The sequence below is a fragment of the Ursus maritimus genome, unplaced genomic scaffold (assembly GCF_017311325.1).
Source record: "Ursus maritimus isolate PB19 unplaced genomic scaffold, ASM1731132v1 scaffold_2, whole genome shotgun sequence".
Lineage (NCBI taxonomy): Eukaryota > Metazoa > Chordata > Mammalia > Carnivora > Ursidae > Ursus > Ursus maritimus.
Window position 1 is genome coordinate 35,417,659 of NW_024424452.1, and position 18,213 is coordinate 35,435,871.

At 61.8% G+C, this 18,213-nt stretch overlaps 2 protein-coding genes across 4 annotated transcripts in view; one reads left to right on the forward strand and one right to left on the reverse strand.

The window, feature by feature from the left end:
• LOC103668812 (coronin-7) overlaps positions 1 to 18,213 on the forward strand; it is a 56,671-nt gene that overhangs the window by 26,225 nt on the left and 12,233 nt on the right. For all 3 annotated transcript variants that reach the window (XM_040635399.1, XM_040635398.1, XM_040635397.1), the window contains 2 exons: positions 1,613 to 1,699; positions 2,171 to 2,253. In XM_040635399.1, the coding sequence (XP_040491333.1) occupies positions 1,613 to 1,699; positions 2,171 to 2,253 (170 nt within the window). The remainder of the gene's footprint in view (positions 1 to 1,612; positions 1,700 to 2,170; positions 2,254 to 18,213) is intronic.
• On the reverse strand, positions 6,903 to 17,997 carry VASN (vasorin). Its single transcript, XM_040635400.1, has 2 exons — positions 17,885 to 17,997; positions 6,903 to 9,572 (listed from the first exon to the last, which is right to left on the reverse strand). Exon 2 carries the CDS (start codon positions 9,560 to 9,562, stop codon positions 7,532 to 7,534), a length of 2,031 nt encoding a protein of 676 aa, XP_040491334.1. The 5' UTR covers positions 9,563 to 9,572; positions 17,885 to 17,997; the 3' UTR covers positions 6,903 to 7,531.

Genomic DNA, 18,213 nt, shown 5'->3' on the forward strand with positions numbered 1-18,213 from the left:
TCGGTCTTTCTGCGGATGAGGGAACAGGCACGGAGGTGTAGAGCTATTCGTGCTGGAATGAGGCAGTTAAACGGGGCAGGTTTTCACCCAGACTGCAGAGCTGGTACCCTCCACCTCCACTTTGTTCCTTCCTGGTGCTTAGAATACCGTGGAGGGACGTAGTGATATCTGTTTGGTTCAGCTCTGTCTCCCAGCTTGTATATTCATCGGGGTCAGGGACCCTTTCTACTTTCACTATGTCCCCCATGCCTAGTGGAGTATGCTGCTCAAACATTCGCATTATGAAAGAGCAGATGAATGAGCAGCCCCGCTTCACCCAACGACGTGACCCTCCATCTGAGAACCGTCTGAGAACCGTCCGGCCCCACCACCGCTCCTAGCATGGTGCTTGGCCTGGGGAGGCCTCACGTGTCTGTTGAATGAAGGAGTGATGCATGAAGCTTTGCCAGCCGTCCGGTTTGCTGCATACATGGGATATTTGCACACCATTGAAAGGGAGGGCCCATGGGACACTTACCACTGATTCTAGGGTGTCAGGGCACAGCTGACCTTGCTCTGGCCCCACAGCCCCTCGTATGTGGAGAGGGATGTGGGGCGCTGGTTCTCAGGCTCCAGCCCCGACTTCCTGTGCCGGTTGCCGAGTGGGAAAGGGAGCAGTGAGAAAAGCCCCTTGAACAACATGGGCCGTTCCAGGGTCTCCCACGCTGGGGTCCGCCTCCTCGGGCTGGGGAGGGGATGCTGGGCCAGCTCCTCCCAGGCTACCTCCCTCCCTCATTCATTCCCAAGGAGATCGTGGGAAGCTTGAAGGAAGCTGGCCACAGTTTGGGGTGAGCTATTTTTGGTAACAGGGTCTTTGGTCTCAGGCTCCAGGGGCCGAGGTGACTGGGAGGGAGCTGTGTGCATTTCCTCTGGCCCCCTCTGCTCCCCCCTGCCTGGGCCCTGGGGACAAGGCCGCCTATGGTATGAACTTGCCTCTCCTCCTTGGGCCTGGGGAGCCTTCCTGCTAGCAGCTCCAGCACTGCAGGAAAGCGAGGAGGGGCACTTATCTGCCCTCTCCAGGGACCATTCCCTAGAGCTTGGCACCAGGCCCTCTCCCCAGGCCCTGGCAGTCAGGAGGCGGCCATGATGCTTATACTCCCTTGATCTGCAGTAGGCTGGTGGCTCTTGGCATGTAGTGTCAGTTGGTCCTTGGACAGCCCTGTGAACATGAGCCCCACTCACAAGCGAAAAAAATGAGGGTCTCTGAGCACAGGGATCCCCAGAGCCTGGGGATGGCAACTGGCCGCTGAGTGCCTCCTCTAGGATGCCTGCAAGGACAAGGATGTGCTGCTGCCCCGAGCCCTGTCCCTGTGGCAGGGCAGCCCCAACAGTCTCCTTTGGAGGAGGGAGACTGAGTCCAAGCTTGGTGGCCAGGTCAGCCCTTTGGGGGCAGAGCTGTCCTCAGCCGATGTGAGGCTGGGGTCCATCCTGTAGTGATATAGAGGCCTCCCCTGTCCCCAGCTGGCCTCTGGGGGTCACCATCTGGGCCCCTCATGCCCTCTGTGGGACTCTCAGGCAGGTGGCCCATCCCAGGAGGCCACGGTGGCTCAGTGCCATCTTTTGTCTCCTCCAGAGCACAGAGGCCCACAAGAACAGCAAGGATGGTCGGCTGGCATGGACAGGCACCCAGGAGCACCTTGTGTCCACTGGATTCAACCAGGTAGGGCTCCTCCCAGATGGGCAGGGCACTTACACCAAAAGGGTAGGGATGAGGCCCACTGGGAGGTGGGGAATGGCCAGCCAGCTCTAGGCCTGTCCATATACGGCCCTGTGTGCAGCCGGGTCTCAGAGCCCCAGGGGACCTCCAGCTGCTGAAAACTGGCAGATTCCATTTGCAATAGCTAAGCCTGACCCTGGGAACCATGGCAGCCCCCTCCCCCCGCAGAGTCCATGGAGGAGGGAACGCCCCTTGTCCCTTGTCACCTAGGGGTTCTTAAAGGGGCAGGACATGAAAACCCAAACTCTCCCTTCCTGGCGTGACTCACCCCCCTCCCCGCCCCACCACCCTCCAAGCTCTGCTCTGGGGCAAGTACCCTTGTGCCAGGCTGTGTCCTCAGGCGCCGGGTTCCCAGGGAGCCCAGGGGGCTGAGGAATGGGCGTCTCTGAGCCCCTCTTTGCTCCCCGCCTGCAGATGCGTGAGCGGGAAGTGAAGCTCTGGGACACCCGGCACTTCTCCAGTGCTCTGACCTCCCTCAGCCTGGACACCTCACCCAGGTAGGAGCAGCTGGCACATTGGGATGGGTTGGGGGGATGGGTCAAGGGCCTGGATGATGTCTTGAGTCCAGGTCTATAATGGACACTCGGGGTGAGGGCCCCTGATGTGCTGTGGCAAGGCCACCTGTGGAGTGGAGGGGCCCAGTCCAGGTGGAACAGCCTCACCTGGCTCAGATCTTGTCTGTGAGGGGCTGATCACCGAAGTGGTCAGGGGTGCTCGAGCTGGTCTGTGAGGTCTTGCGGGAGAAACGCGGTCCTGGCGCAGCAAGAGCCAACCTGGAGCTTCACCAGCAGAGGGTGGCGAGGCAGCTCTGCGTGAGCAGATGAGCCTCCTGACCCCATCCCACATGGTCCCTAGCAGCAGAGGAGTCCCTTGGTCATTCAGTCTTTCAGCCCGCAGGCTCATACTGGCGTGTGTCAGCATTTGGGGAAGGGACTGTGACCTGGCAGACACATGGGTGGGAAACGTGGGAATGTACTGGATTTTGCTGTGGCCATTTTGTTGGTGCCGAGGGTCAAGGAGACCAGAGCTTCGATAGATGGCAGGGTGGACATCGGGTGACGTGGGGTGGGTGATGTGGGGACAGATGGGCAGGAAGGCTAGGAGGCACAAGTGACAGAGGGAGGCAGGCCTTGGACTCACGGGCTTTATGAAACCTCAGCCCTGGCCACACGCCCGTCTCTGGTGGTTCTGGGTGGGGTGGGGGTGGGTGCGCTCAGGTAGCTTGGGACTTCGAGTGCACCTCATCTTACTGTCTTCCGGGAAGTGCGTGCAGGAGGGTTTGTGGTGGTGCCTTGGGGACTGGCCAAGCCAGCTCTATGCAGGGGCGGGCCTGGGCTCATGGGGACTTAGGCACAGGGGGCTCTCAGCAATAATTCTCCATTCGCAGCTGAGGAAACAGGCGCAGGAGAGTGGGGGACCAGCCTGGCTGGGGTAGGAGGAGGTGGGGGCCTGGTTCCCTTTCAGAAGCCTCAGCCCTGCTCAGCCGTGAGTCTGGGAGGGGCTTGCTGGGAACCCCACCTGCTCCCCAGGCAAGGATCTGTGAAGGTCAGAGCTAGGAGAGGATCTTGGTCCTTGGCTATCTGTCCAGCCCCTTCCTCTTCCATTTCATGGCTGGGGAAACTGAGTCACAGAAGGCGTAATGACCTGTCCAAGCTCTGGGAGTAGCATGGACCATGTTTGGTTAAGCCTGGGGACCGTGGGGAAGCCCGACTGCCATAAGAACTGGCATCTCCCAGAGAAGGGGTAATGGTGGCAGTGACCCTCTGCTCCCATCCCTTCTTACAACCCAGGGAGAGCCTGGGGAGCTGGTGAGACCCATTTTGCAGAGGAGGAAGGTGAAGCTGAGTGAGATCCAGTGCCTTAGAACCACACAGTGCAAGGCCTCTGCTTACTCTGGGCCCTGGGGATTCGGAGGGGTCAGTCACTGGGACCCCCTGCGCTGGAAGAATGAGAGCCCCTGGGCCTGATGCTGCATTCGTATCTTATCCTCCACACCTCCCCAAGACAGACAACTCCTTCCCTATGGGGCTCCCCAGCAGAAGGAAGGAGCTGGCCTAGCCTGGAAGGGGGACCCAGGGCTAGCCATCAAGTGCTCCTCCACCCACCACTTCCTGTCTTCCAGGCTCCACCCCTGGCCCCTGATGGGTCCCCCTCCCCCACAGAGCAGCCCCCGCCCATCCCCAGCGTGGCCCCTGGAGGAGTTAACAATGCCCAGACCCCATGGTGCCACTGGCCAAGGCTGACCCTGTAATTATAGCAGTTAAGAATAGCCTCGCAGGGCCAGCAAGGCCTGGAATTTCTCAAATCACTCCCAGATGGGTGGCCAGACCAGTGTCCCGCCCCCTCCATCCTCCAGTACTGGCCCCTGCCCTGCCAGGCCACACCCTTGGCAGGGGACTGGGGACTCTCCAGCCCTCCGTAAAGCTGGTGGACCAGGGTGTAGTGGTGGCGGATCGCCTGTCCCCTCAGGCTCCCTTGGGTGTCAGCCCGCTAAGTGATCTGGACTGAAGATGGGAAGTATGCAGGGTGTCAAATGCGGGGACAGCCATGGATTTCCACTGTACCCCCTCAGTTTCTTCTCCATTTTACAGATTTCCCATCTCAATTTGAACAGAACAGTGAGCTTTTAAAAGCTAGAGAGGGCTGGGGGGTCAGGCATACACCTCTCCCTGTCATCTCCTAGGGGGTGCCCAGGGCCCCACCCTCCCAGAAGCTTCTGTCGCAGCTCCCACCTGTGTCCTTCTCCCTGCTCATCCCCATCATCCGTGGAGTGCAGCCCACTCGGAGGAGACATGCCATGGTTGGAAGAGCAGGGTGTCAGGAGCCTGTCTGTGAAGCCAGGCTCAGACAGCAGGCCCAGCGGGTGTCCCAGGCACTGTGCTCCGCACAGGGTGGAGTTGGGAGGGTAAGTGGCAGGGCGGGCCTGGCACTGAAGGGGCAGCTCACATTGTAGCCTGGGAGGTGCAGAAACACTGTCTGTCTTGGGGCAATGCTTCTGGGTTGGGTGAACGGTCAGCTGTACCCATCGTAGGCCACAGGCAGACGGGAACGTAGCTCCTCGCTCCTTGCTCCTTGCTCCTCAAGAGGCAGCTGAGGCCAGAGAAGTTGATTGTCAAGGTCATTGCAGCAGCTATTCCGTGCAGGGTGGAGGCTGGTGTTAAGTCTCTTCACACCAGGGAGCTTCTGCCCTTCACAGCGGCCCCACCCATCTCGGCCCCACCCATCTCTCCGAGGCCTGCATGGCTGGCAGCTCCGTGCTGGGCCTAGGGAGCTTGTCCCCGTGAGCAAGCTGTTGGCTCACCCCTCCCAGGCAGTGCTTCTCTCCTGTGGGGTGTGTTTAATGCCCACATTAATGGGAGCACGTGTAGCCCGTATGGCACAGGGCCTGTGGCAGCAAGGACCCAACAGTCACGGGGCCATCTCCCTACGTTCGTCCCTGGTCCCTGCCCCAGAGCCACTGGGATTGCCCTACGTAAGGGTTGCATTTTGGCTTGGTCTCCCACTCTGCCCCTGGGTCTCCCTTCACCCCCCCAGCCCGTGATCTGATGGGACACACCAAATACCTTTTCTGGCAGGACTGGAGTGAGTGTTTAGCCCTCTGTCTTTGGGTTCCACCTCCCTCCCCCCACCCCAGCCATCCCACTAGGCCAGGTTTGGCTTTGCAGTGAAAACATTTATTCAGCAGCCACGCTGTGTTCAGCAACAGCCCACAGGCCCACAATGGCCCCTTTGACAGGGCTGCCGAGGGGGAGGGCAGGCCTCACCATAGCCGCTCCCCTAATGGGACCCAGGCTCACAGGAAATCCACCTGGGCCGCCGCTGCCTCAGGAAGAAGGGGCCCCACCCAGGCTCACTGCCACCATCCTCTGCCCACCACCCACCGCCCACCTCCTCCCTTTCCATGCCAGAACCCTCAGCAGCCGCTAATTGAATCCAGAGCCTCGCGTGGCTGGGCCTGACTCGGCGCTGACATCAACGCCCTGAGCCACGGGGCCTGCTCCCCATGCCTGGCTGAGCTGCCTCCTTCCATCCAGGGTGAGGCTGGTGGGACCCAGGGGCCATGACCTGCAGAGGGGACACAGGCATGGCGCCCCGGGGAAGCTTGTTCAGGGTTTGCAGTGCCTCTCTGTGGCCTCAGGACCCACTTTACCTCCCGTCTCAGAGTCCTAGGAGAAGGTGCTGTGCTACCGTCCTTCTTCCCAAGCTCCCAGCACCCAGTCCAGGCCAGAGCTGCAGTCTGCATCCCTGACCCTGCCCCCACGCAGCCCAAGGCCTTCCTGGAAAACACTCCCACTTCCGGGGTTTCTGGAAAGCCTGGGCACATCCCAAGCGCAGAGAGTAAAGGGGCATCACAGGGCCATCAGGCCTTTGCAAGCCAAGCTCAGACGTTTGGTCCTGTCCCCGGGCTACCTGCCCCTAACAGCCCCGGCTTGGCCCCTCCTCCCCACTCACCAGACAGTTCCTGTCATTCAGGATCTGTGCCGCCCCTCCACCAAGACCCCTCTTTGCTGCTGGAACAGGAGGCCAGGAGCAAGGTTTCCCAGCCTGAGCCCATGCAGAAGGGTATCAGGACTGCAGGGAAGGCTGCTGTGTGCTCTGCCTGGCCCAGGACCATGTGGGGGCCTTCAGGAAACAGCTATAGGTACCCCCTTCACAGAGGAAGGTAGGCAGTGAAATGCCTGTCAGGCCCTTCCCCAAGGAGGGATCCTTGGGGACCCTCTTGACCTTTATTCGCCATGAGCTTTCCCCAGCTTCACAGGAGTGCTACAGTTCCTGCTGGCAGACCCTGGGCCTGGGTGGGGTGAGGCTGCCCTCATGTTCCTCTTCTCCGAGATCGAAGCTGCCCATCTCCCATCCCTGCTCCTGCCTGAATCCCAGTCTCAACTGAGAGGCTGCACCAGGCACCCCAGTTGAGGCTGGGCAGACATAGCCCAGGGCAGCCCAGGGCAGGGTACCTGGAAGGGCCACCCTTCCTGGCATGGTCCTCAGCAGCAGCCCTCCCAAGTCCAGGGCTTGCTGACTAGGGCCTGGTGCCCATCGGGGAGAGGGTTCCTGGCTCCCAGCTTCCCCACAAAGAGAGCTATCCCTTTACACCCACCCTCCCTCCACCTAGTCCAGGTACCTTGGGCCATGCCAGAGAAACACACTCATTTTATCTTTTATTTTTCTTACAAAAGGCCTTCATATCATTGTTTGTCTTACAAAAACCAAAGTCCTTGTCTCTGAGTTTGAAAAAACATTTTCCCAGAATAAATGGGAAAGAATCTCTTATAAATATATTTTTTAAAAACCAAAGTAAAACATGTTCCTAAAGCGTCTGTCCTTCCAGTTTCTTTTGTTCCTTTGCTCCTTGGGGCTGAGGCTGACCCACATGCCCCATCCCCAGCCCCACTCTCCCTCTGCTGTCTTTCTGGGGGCTTCCTTCACTGGTCCCCAGAGTCTTCTTGGGAGGGAGGCCTGGCAGCCCTGGGCCTGTGTTACCAGCACACGGCAGGGCCTGCCCCCCCTTCCCCAGGGGTTGTACATTGCAGAGGACAGGGCAGACGCCATCCTCGTAGGCACTCAGGCTTATGGCACCTTAGAGGTGGTCACCTGGGTCCCAGAATCTCGTAGATGAGGAGACGGAGGGGCGGGGTCTTGCTGTGGTCATACAGCCCCCACCCTGATGTGTCCTCCTGGTAGGGATCTGAGAATTTCCTTGGTCTGGCAGCAGGAGGGCACTGGCAGGTCCCAGCAGGGCAGAGAGCCCAGCCTAGCAGCCTGTCGCTCCCGGGCTTAGATGTAGGGCTTGGTGGGGAGGGGCCCCTGGGGGCTGGGCCCCGGGTAGCCCATGAGTGGCACCTCACACTCAGGCCCGCTGGGTGGGGCCTCCCCACCACCCTCAGTCGCCTTGGGGCCTGGCTCCAAGGGGGCCTTCACCCCCTCCAGCTCCAGGGGCCCAGTCCCGGGCCCCACCTGTCCTTTGCCGTGAGCTACAGCTGCTGCCGCCCGCCCCCGCCGCACGCAGTAGGCTGCCCCCACAGCAGCCAGCACGGCCAGGAGCACAGCCGCCAGCGCCGGGGCAATGAGGAGTGGCAGGTTGCCCTCTCGGGCCTGGGTGACAGGGGCGTGGTTAGAGCGGATGGCTGGTGGCGTGCGGGCCTCCCCACAGGCTTCTTCACCCTCGGGCACGCGCCCGACCCCCAGAGGCCTGACGCAGATGGAATATGTGGCATTGGGCCGCAGCTGGGTGACTGTGTACTCGGCAAGTGAAGCGGGCAGGCGCAGTGTCACTGGCCGCTTGTCGGGACCTGACAGGTTGCGGTAAGTGAGGCGGAGGCTTCTGAGCTGCACGGTGCTCCCCTGCAGGTAGCGCTGCAGCCCCACACGCAGGGAGGTGGGGCTGGCCGGCTCGATGCCCAGGGGCAGGGGCTGGGGCGGCTCCAGCGTGGCCAGGGCAGGGCTGGGCTGGGGCCCCTGCCTCACTCGGCTCTCGCAGTACAGCCCCACAAAGAGCTCAGGGCACAGGCACTCCAGGTGGCCCTGCACCCCCAGGTGACAGGTGCCCCCGTTGAGGCAAATGGATGCCGGGCAGTCCTGGGGCCGGCGGGGAGGCCCCACCGTGGGTGGCACAGCAGGGGGCAGGCTGGGGGCCTCAGTGGCTGGCTCTGTGGGGTTAAGCCAAGTGGGAGCTGGACTGGAAGGTGATAACGTGGGCCCCCACACTGCGGGCTTTGTGGTGGGCGCCGTGGCCGTGGTGGTGGTGGCCGGGCAGCCAAAGTCAGCGTATTCGAGGTCTAGGAGCAGTCGGCCAGCATTCTTGGGCGGAAAGTGGCAGCGAGTCTCCTCCGGGCTGGCCAGCGCCACATGGCTCTCCCGTACCCAAGGCCCAAACCAGCTTAGGGGGCACATGCAGTTGAAGGGGTTGCGGGCGGCTGCCAGGAGCCGCAGGCGGGGGAAGAGGCCTGAGAGCTCATGTGGGAGTGCCTGCAGGCTCAGGTTGCTCAGGTCCAGCTCCTGCAGGGCCACCAGGCCGGCCAGGCCCTCGGGTCGCAGCTGGGCAATGCGGGTGTTGCCAGCCAGCCGCAGGCGCGTCAGGCCCCGCAGGCCCTGGATGGCAGGCGGCACGCGCTCCAGCTGGTTGTCGGACACGTCCAGGTCGTGGAGGTTGCGTAAGCGCCTGAAGAGCCCCTCGTCCAGCCGCCGCAGCCCCAGGCCAGCCAGCCGCAGTGCCTCCACGTTGGCAGCGTCCAGGGTGCCAGGCTCCAGGGCCGGGAGGCTGTTGTGGCTGAGGTCAAGCAGCAGCAGGCGCGGCAGGCGCAGCGGGGGCAGTGCCCGCAGCTCATTGTCCTGCAGCTTGAGCTCCAGGAGGCAGTCGAGCGTGTCAAAGGCTCCGGGCTGGATGTGGCGGATGCGGTTCTTGCCCAAGTAGAGGCGCTCCAGGCGCCGCAGGCCACGGAAGGTCTCGTTGGTGATCTCGCGAAGCCTGTTGGCCGTCAGGTCCAGGTTGCTGAGGTTGGCGAGTGGCTGGAAGACCCCGCCGGGCAGGCTGGCGATCTGGTTCTGCGACAGGTCCAGGAGCTGCAGCCCCGGCAGGCTGGCAAAGCTGCCTGCGTCGAGTGTGGTGATGCCGTTCTCGAAGATGTACAGGCCCGCTGTGTCGGGTGGCACGTCACGGGGCACCGTGGTTCCCTGACGGGCGGTACAGAACACCGTCTGTGGCTGGTTGCATTGGCAGCCGGCTGGGCAGCCCCGCACCCCAGGCTCTGGGGCCAGCAGTGGCAGCAGCAGTGGCAGCAGCAGGGGCAGGGGGGCTCTGGAGCACATCTTCTGGTTCCTAGGAGCAGAGGAGAGAGAAAGACAGGAGACCGTGAGTCAGGGGCCCTGGGGACAGCCACGCCAAGAAGGAGCAAGAAGGGAATTCCCTGCCCCCAAATCCAACAGCGTACAGTAGTTATGAGTCAGGTCCCCAGTGCCCCGGCCCCATTCCTGTCCCAGCCCCATCAGCTCCCTCACTGAGTGACTTTGAGCCCTCACGTGACTTTGTTACGATATCAGTTGCTACTTCCTGTGCTGTCACCAGGGCTCAGTGGGCTGATGCATGCAGAGAGAGGCTGGCCCCCACTCAGTGACCACAAAAGCTCCCTTCTCCTTAACCCTGGCCCTCTCACCTCTGTGGCTCAGAACACGTGGTCAAAAAGCATCAGGCTCTGTGCCCTCTCTTCAAGTCCTGTCCCCCCCACAAATCTCTGCTGAGGTGGACAGGGAAGAGGGGGAGCACCCTGGGTCCTAGAGCGGCAGCCCCTCCCTACAGTGTCTGGGAGAGAAGGGGCGGGCAGCCAGCGCGTAAGCAGAGAAGCTGGCTGCCCTGTGCCGCCGGCCCCTGCCGCCACGCTCTGTGTCCTCCAAGTGAGGAGGAGACCGCAGCGGGAAGACTTCACATGGAAACTATGGAATCGGTGTTTTTCCACTTGTGAAGTCAGACCTGCCCAGTATGGGAGCTGAGGGCCCTCCAGGATGTGGCCAGGGGGAATGTTCCTAGGGGAGGGGGCAGAGGAGGGCCTGAGCCATTGGCAGGTATCCCCCTGTGGGTGGGGACAGGGATGCAGGGAGCTTTGGTCTTCAGATCCCCCATCTCTGAGGTGTGATGACAGATCCAGAGGTGGGGGGGGGTCCAAGTTGAGGGACACTGGCTGCAGGGTGGCCCCAGAAAAGTGCTGGGCCTGGAAACATTCTTTAGAGTGGCTCATCTGCCATTTCTTGGGGTCCACTCTGGCCTGAGCACTGAGAATAAGGGGCGGCAGCTCTTCCCCATGCTAGCTCACTGAGTATGTACAGCCCCCTTGTGTGGTGCCCCCAGCAGCCATGGCAGGTGGAAACTATTCTCGTTGCTCCCAGATGACAGAAGAGAAGGGGGGCTCCAGGAGGTGTAGTGACTTGCTGCCGTCCCACTGCCAGGAAATCTGAGCCAGAGCCTAGGTCCTTAACCATGTCCAGGTGCAGCTGGGCCTGCAGCCTGTGATGGTCCTGCCCTGCTGATGTGGGGGCGGCTCCCTCAGCTGCTCGGAGCTCCAGCTTGTAGCTGGAACTGTTCAAGACAGAATGGGGCCACAGTATGAGGCCCCCTTTCAGGCTCCTGGGGGGAGCCCAGGGGCCACCCTAGCAGCCATCCCCACTCTCTGGGCCCCTAGAGTCCCCAAGAGGCCAGCAGCCGTCCCCTCCAGGCGCCTTCTGTTCACACAAGGGCCTTTTGTGCTGGGGCTCAGCCTCCCCTTCCCCCACGCCTGCCAGCCGTCAGGCCATGGCAGGTAACATGGCCCCCTCAGCCGAGCCTGTGTTCTGCCCCGCTGCCATCCTTCGGGCTCCTCCCCCAGGAACACAGGCTTCTGCAGTGTGAGGCAGAGGAGGGGCAGCTTGTCCCAGGATAGGCGAGACAAGTCACCGGGGAGACCAGCTCTGGGTAAAGAGCTGTTACCCAGTTGGGCCTGCGCAGGCCCTGCCCTCCTGCAGGGTCCCATCCGCCAGGGAGGTGGGACTAACAGCCTCTGCCCCTCACTCATGAACACTGATGACCACCTTTCAGAGGCTGGCCAGAGGGGCCTTGCCTGACCCCCGCTGGTCTCTCTGAGGGGTGGCCCCGTCTGCTCCCTTGAGTCCCAGAGCATGCTTCGCTCATCTTTGCTGAGTAAACGTTTGGTGGGGCAGGGCCTTGCACTGAATCTCAGATGAAGTGAGGACCAGGACCTGGAAGGCCTTGTGCCCCCCTGGCCCTGCCGGCACCATCCCAACGGGGCTGCGTGCACCACACCCAGCTGCCTCCCCCAAGTGGACCCACTCCACCCTCACTGACTCAGAAGGCAGCGGGTGTGGCCTGGCCTCCAGATGTGGGCTGTGAGCGACCCCCGCCTCCCACATCCACGTGTGGGGTGAGCCGCCTCCCCCTGAATCAGCCCTCCCAGTGGGGCAGGCAGGGTCAGGAAGGGAGCAGCCAGGCTCCAGGGTGGGAGGGGACCCTACACGTGGCTACCCCTGCGGCTTCGGCTCCCCCTGAGCTATGTATGTACAAGGTCATGGTTAAGAGCTCATGCTCCAGTCAGACAGCCTGGGCCGGGGGCATCCCAGTTCTGAGGCCATAGACAGCTTTCTCTCAGAGCCTCGCTTTTTTCCCTGTCTACCCAGGCATTTCAGTTGACACCTCCTAGGACTGGGAACACTTAAAACTGAACAGCCTGGTGTGGCCCTTGGGGGCCTGTGGTGCATGCTGGGGGGTGTCCCCCACTCTGCACTGAGGAGGGGCTTCAGCATGGGCCTGGCTTCACTCCATAGTCTGTTGGCCCTTTAATCCATAAAGTCATCATGGGGGAGCTGTAGGTCTGTCCAGCCGCAAAGTGGCAATCTGGCTGAGTTGGTGGGGAGCAGGCGCTGGGTCACAACAAGAGCAACTGGCATTCTGGGTGAGGGAGACCCCAGCAGGCAGCAACTAACCTGCTTCCCACCTGCTAGGATGCAGGGCTGAGCACCTGTGCCTGAGCAAGGAGTCAGTCCCGGGGCTTTGGCAGATGGGAAGCTGGGTGTCGGCAGCTCCAGGGGCTCTGCCATGGGCTCTCCTGGCACCAAGAGCAGATCACATAACCCCCAGAAGGGACCCAGCAGGTGAAGGCCGGCCATAGAGGGGGTGGGCAGCAGGGCACCAGGAGATAGAGGTCTGAGTTCGGGCCCAAGTTCAGCCCCTAAATAACTTCCCAAGTCCCTTTCCAATTCTGGGCCTCAGTTTCTCACCAGCCCTGCGTCACTCTGGAGTTGTTCTCAGCACCCGGGGTTGTAGTTTTGTGTTGTTCTGTTTGTTTTTAAGCGGGGGAGTTCTTTTAACAAGTTCTGGGAGCAATTCCGCCTGTCTGGGCTCATTCTGATGTGTGTGTGTGCATTGGGGGTGGGGTGTCTCATGAAGTCACGGCTGCCCTGGCCATTGCAATTCCAGCAGCCCTGAAGGACCAGGGTTCTGGGCTTTGATATCTGATCTGCTGACCTGAGGCAGGGAGGTGGGGCCTTTCCCTCTACAAAGGGTGTGGAGAGACTCCTGGGGGCAGCCCTGGCGCTTGGGGGGTGGTGGGAGTAGGAGGGCGAAGGGTCCAGGTCATCTGTCTTCCACCTGGACTCTGTAGCCTTGCCTTGGCCTGGCCCACCATGGTGTGCTGGGAAGGCAGGAAACTGAGGCCCAGGCTCTTGCTGCAGGCCGTGCTGCCCTCCAGAGGACAGTTGCTCGGATGGGGCTTTTAGGTCCCACTGCCTGCGATCCCAGCCTGGCTGCATGACAGTCTGGCCACGGTCCTTCACCTCAGTTCCTGTCTGGGAAGGGTGGGGGAGGGGGCGTTCCTGGTTATAGTGCCTGATTGTCAGGGCTGTTCAGTTTGTACTTGGAGCACGTGCTGAGTGGTCAGTAAACATTAGCTACTGAAGGTGTTACCCGTAAGACCTGAGCCCTGCCTTCTGCACATAAAGGGTGAGGATGCCATGGTGTGGGAGGGGCTTCATGTCACTTTCAGCACCGACAGGAGGCCCCCTGGGCCCAGAGTGAGGCCTCATGCAGAAGCTGCCCTCCACCCTCCACTCTTTGGTGTGGGAGAGTAGGAGCTGGAGAGAGCATCCTGACGAGGGCTGTATTTAGTTCTGGAAGGGGGTGGGGGAGTGAGCTGTCCTTTGGCCAGGTCCCCGCAGCATATGACCTGGGAGTGGGGGAAGGGAGCAGAGGGAGGGGCTCTATGAATAAGGACATCCTCCTCAGCTCTCAGGGGGACCCTGGTGCCCCCACCCACCTCTGAGTGTGGGGGACATCTGGAGGCACCCACTCACAGGCCCTGGGTCAAGCAGGTGCTAGTGAGGACGTGAGACCCAGGCATTTGGGGGACCACATCAGAGCTTAGGCTGTGCATCTCACTGCTGCTGGGGAAGGCCACACGCCTGGCTGGTGGGGCATAGGATCTGACAGACAGACAGACGGACGAGGCCAGCACAGTCCCTCCAGACGCTGCAGAGTGGGTGCAGGGGTCAGGTGCTGCAGGTCTGACCTGAGGCTCTGGGCCTCTGGCTCCCAGTGCCGGCCCCCCTGGGCTAAGCATTGCCGGCCAGGCCTGGCAGCAGCCCAGCCCAGAAGTCTGCCAACCCCCCAGGCAGGCGGGGACCATGCCGGCGGCCAGGATGGCTGGCTCCGGTTTCGCTGACGTGTCTGAGGAGGCTCAGAGCCGAGGCTGGGTCCGCCCATCTCCCCATCCCTGGGGCACAGCAGAGCAGAGAGGTCAGGGTCTCTATCCTGGGCCCTCAGGGGAAGGAGACAAGGTGAGGGTGGGGACTGCAGTCTGACCCTTTGATGAAGCCGGCAGTCCCTACTGGCTTTGGTTCCTTTGCCTTACTCTGTTTACCGCTCCAGCCAGCTCTGCTCATTGTACACGTGAGGCCCAAGACACCACTTCATGACCTCATCCAGTTCCCTTCCCTTTCTGCTTTTGTGTCTCCCACCTATAACCTCAGGGGTTTCTCAACCCCAGGTGCACATCAGAATCTCCTGGGAAGCTTTGGGAAGTTCCTGATGCCCTCCCCACTCCTTGCCAATTAAGTAAGAATTTCAGGGATAAGGCCCAGGCAGGGTTGTATTTTGGAGAAACTCCTTTGGTGAGTCTCCCCTACAGGACTCAGACCCTGGGGCAGAAGATTGCAAGGCGACAGTCTGGATGTCAGCCTTGTCTGCCTGTCCAGGGAGAGGTCTGGATCGCCAGCAGGTGTGGCTGGCTGGCGGTGCCAAGAGAGCAAGAGCTGGGCCCTCCTCTCCACTGCCCCTCTCCTCCCAGGCAGAAGCTGCCTGGCTCCAAATGGGTGCTTTCCGTGGCACCATGGGTGACTTGGCAGCCACCAGACCTGTCAGCCTAGGCCTGAGAGACCAGTGACTAAAGCCATTCCGTTCAAGTGGGCCCTCAGGGCGGCGGGATATGTCATCTCAGTCAGGAGAGGTGCCACTCTGTTAGGAGAGGACACCTGCCGCCCCGGGAGCTATTTGGTGGCTGGGGCCCAACTAGAAATGGGCCAGTCCAGATGCCACCATCAGCACGCGCGGGTGTGATGCCACAGGGGCTGGGCTCAGTCAGATGCAGGGCCTCCTGGCTCTAGCTGTCCTGTCCCCACCCAGGGCCAAGCATCCATCAAGTAAGGCCCTAACCCTGCAATTAACCCTGGATTTGCCAGAGGAAGACCTTAGTCACCAAGGGAGGCCACCAGCCCAAGCCAGCTGGGCTCAGGTTATCTGGGTCCTGGGCAGGGATTGAGAAGGAAGTGGCCCCAGAGGGGTCTTTGACCTTCTCACTCTTGCCATGCCTGGGGTTCTCGGTTCCCCTGCGGCAGAACTGGCCCTGCCTGGGGTCTGTGAGCTGATCAGGGGAGCCACAACCCAGCTCCCCCGCCCAGGTCTCTCAGTTCTTACTGCTGCCCATCCAGGCCCAGGGCCAGTAGGGGCCCCAGTGACCGCCTCAGCCTCAGTCCCAGCCCCAGCCCCTTCTCAGTGCAAGCCAGCTCTCTCCTCCCTCTTTAATTAAATCTCTCAGGCAGCCGCAGAGGAATGTCAGAGCCTTATTGCATTCCCCTGGAGGAGACTGGTTGGGGGGACCGTCCTCAGCCTGGAGAACTGGCCCCTTGTCTGCCTCTACCCCCCAAAACCAAGGTGGCTCAGGGAGCCTGCTTCAGCCTCCTCATACCCAGGGAGGCTGGAATGAGGAAAAGTGGGGGAGGCCCGAGGGCCTGGCCAGCCAGGCAGCCCAGCCAGCTGAGGGAAAGCAATCCGGCTGACTCTGGAATGTGGAAACCGATAAAAGGAAGAAGGCTGAGCCCCTGTCCGCCTGCGGTGCACTCAGACTCCTGCAGCACCCCCGCCCGCCCCCAAACACAACCCTGTTCCAGTCACGCGCGCGCAGACACATGCCCACGCCAGACACACGCCCACTGGGCCGTGCTCTGACACACACACACACACACACACACACACACACACACCCTCCCTCCCCCTTCTCCAAGAACTCTTGGAAATTCCACAGCAGTGAGGGGAGCTGGTTTTCTTGGCAGCGCAGAGCCTTGGGCTCCCTGGCTCAGGGAGGGACTCTAAGGAGAGCTGAGGGGGGGCTACAGGAGGGGTCACTAACCCAGTTAGGTGGCATTGCTGCCCTTCCCAAGAGCTCAGGGCCTGTAGGTGCTCAGGGATGCTTCTGTGGGACAGGCTCACCCAGCCTTCTCTCCGGTCACCAAGGGGGACTGGCTGGCTGGCCTTCTGAGATGGGAGTTGCCTCCTGGGACCAGCTGGGACCCTACTTTCCTTTTCCCAGGAGCTGCCCAGCTCAGGGGTGGGGTCCACTTATAAGACCCCATGAGGACTCAACTCTCTTTACTTGGGACTTGCTCCAGCTCCCCCAGGGCAGTAGTGGGGGGTGTCAGGAATGGGAGCCAGAAACTGTGGACCTGTCTCCTGCCCAGGGCATCTCCCTGCCTGCCATAGGAGTCTTCCTAGGGAGAGCACAGGTCTGGGCAATGTCTGAGGGGCTTCTCATGTTCAGCAACCCCCCTTCCAGAGTCTGGAGAAAGTGGTGCCATCCCAGCAAATGCCTGGGGACACCAGTCCCCTACCAGCCACCTCTGACCATCTGGACCCACAGGTCCCGGGGTAGCTGTTTGAGTCTGCACTTGGGGGAGGTGGGGACAGCCAGTGCCCGGGCCCCCTGTCTGGCACGTGTGTGCTCATCCTCCGTCCCTGGGCCAGATAATGGTCTGGAGGGAATCCAGCTGGGCTGCTCATTACCAGAGCCCTCTTCCTGCCTCTGACACTCTGTTTACAGAAGCTCCGGGGGCTGATTCCCCTGGGAGAAGACAGCCAACTCAGGGGACTGCTCTCCCATCCCCCCACACGCCTGCCTTATCCCTGTTGGGCCTTGCCAACAGCTGGGCCCAAACTGGACTTCACTGCCCTCTGGGCCAGTTCAGGTGGACCCCACTTGGAGGGTACCCACCCAGCTACCCTTCTGTGCCCCCAACACCCAAAGTCCAGCCTAGTGGGAAGGAACCTTTGAAATTTAGTACAGTGTCCCAACCCCATAAGCTCTTGCTCTGCAGAAAAGGGCTCTGGGTCCTGGTGTATCTTCCAGAAACTCACCTGCCCTTGGTGCAGAAGGCAAGCAGGGGGACACTGGGACCCTTGGGGCTTTTCCTCCTTCCCACCTTGCAGACTCCACCCCTGGGCCCCAGCAGGAGAGGCAGTCAGTGACCCTAGTGTGGTAATCTTTAACGAATGGGGGCAAGGCAGAATGGTTGGCACCAATCGCCTGGCCTGCCAGTGACCACAGGGGACCTCAGCAGCCCTCAGGCCCCAGAGCTGCCAGCCCAGGGACACAAAGGACTAAGCTGGCTCCAGGCCATTGGGTTCATAGCCCAAGCAAAGCCCTGTCCCTGGCAGAGGCAGAGATGGGGCACCCTAATATCTGGAAAGTGAAGGGCCCCAGCCAGCCAAGGTCTGTCCCCTGCCCCCCACAGGGCATCAGATACCTCCTAGCCACCCCCCACTCCTCCCCAAGGCTGCATGCCTATTGGCCCCCTGGCTCTGTCCTAAGTGACAAGGGCCCTCAGTACCCCCAGGCGGCCAGTCTACGCAGATCTGCACAAGGGCACGGAGAGCTCCAGGCCCAGAACCAGACTGTCCCACTCCAGGAGGTAAAAGTAACCCAAGACTATGGCTTGGCTATCCCCTCAAAGGGGTTTGATTCATAAAACTGGTCATGCCGGAGGGCCCAGCCGTGGGAGGAGGAAGCGAGGGAGGGGGTGTTTATTTTGTCTGCTCACAGCCCTGCCGGCTACCGGTGAGCCTTGTACGCGCGCGCGGCCGTGGGGCTGTCCGGGACTGCCCAAGGGGGGGACGAGTCGGGCGCGGGCAGGGGGTGCATGGGGCCCGCCCGCCCTGGGCCCAGGTCGGCCCGGGTGATCGTGCGGGGCTGGGGGTCGCTGTCCGTCCTGAGTGCCTGTGCGCGCGACGGGGGGTTTCGCGCGCGTGATCGGCGCGTTGCACAGCCCGCCCCATGGCGCCCCCCCCGTCTCCGCCCGCAGCGCTCTGGCCCGGTAGACACTCACCGGGCGGCGGCGGCAGGAGCCGGGCGGGGCGGGCCGACTGGCCCGGTGGGGTCCTGGGTTCCGGGTTCCCAAGGCAGCCGCGTCGGTGTCTCCCCGCCCCGGGTTTGGGCTGCGGACTCAGCTCGCGGGAGGCGGGTCGCGATTTAAGGGCCGGGGGCGGGGCCGCTCCCCCATGGGGCGGGGCGGGGCGGGGCCGACAGAGACCCGCCTCCTCTCTCAGCTAAAGGGGTCATTTCGCCGGCTGCCTCATACTCACTCCTCCACCTCCCGAGGCCGGAGTCCCGTGCTCCCGTCTGCTCTGCCACTAGTTTGCCTATGACTCTGGGCGG

Coding starts and splice junctions, on each gene's coding strand:
- VASN (XM_040635400.1), bottom strand. CDS start 9,562: ATGTGCTCCAGAGCCCCCCTGCCCCTGCTGCTGCCACTGCTGCTGCCA.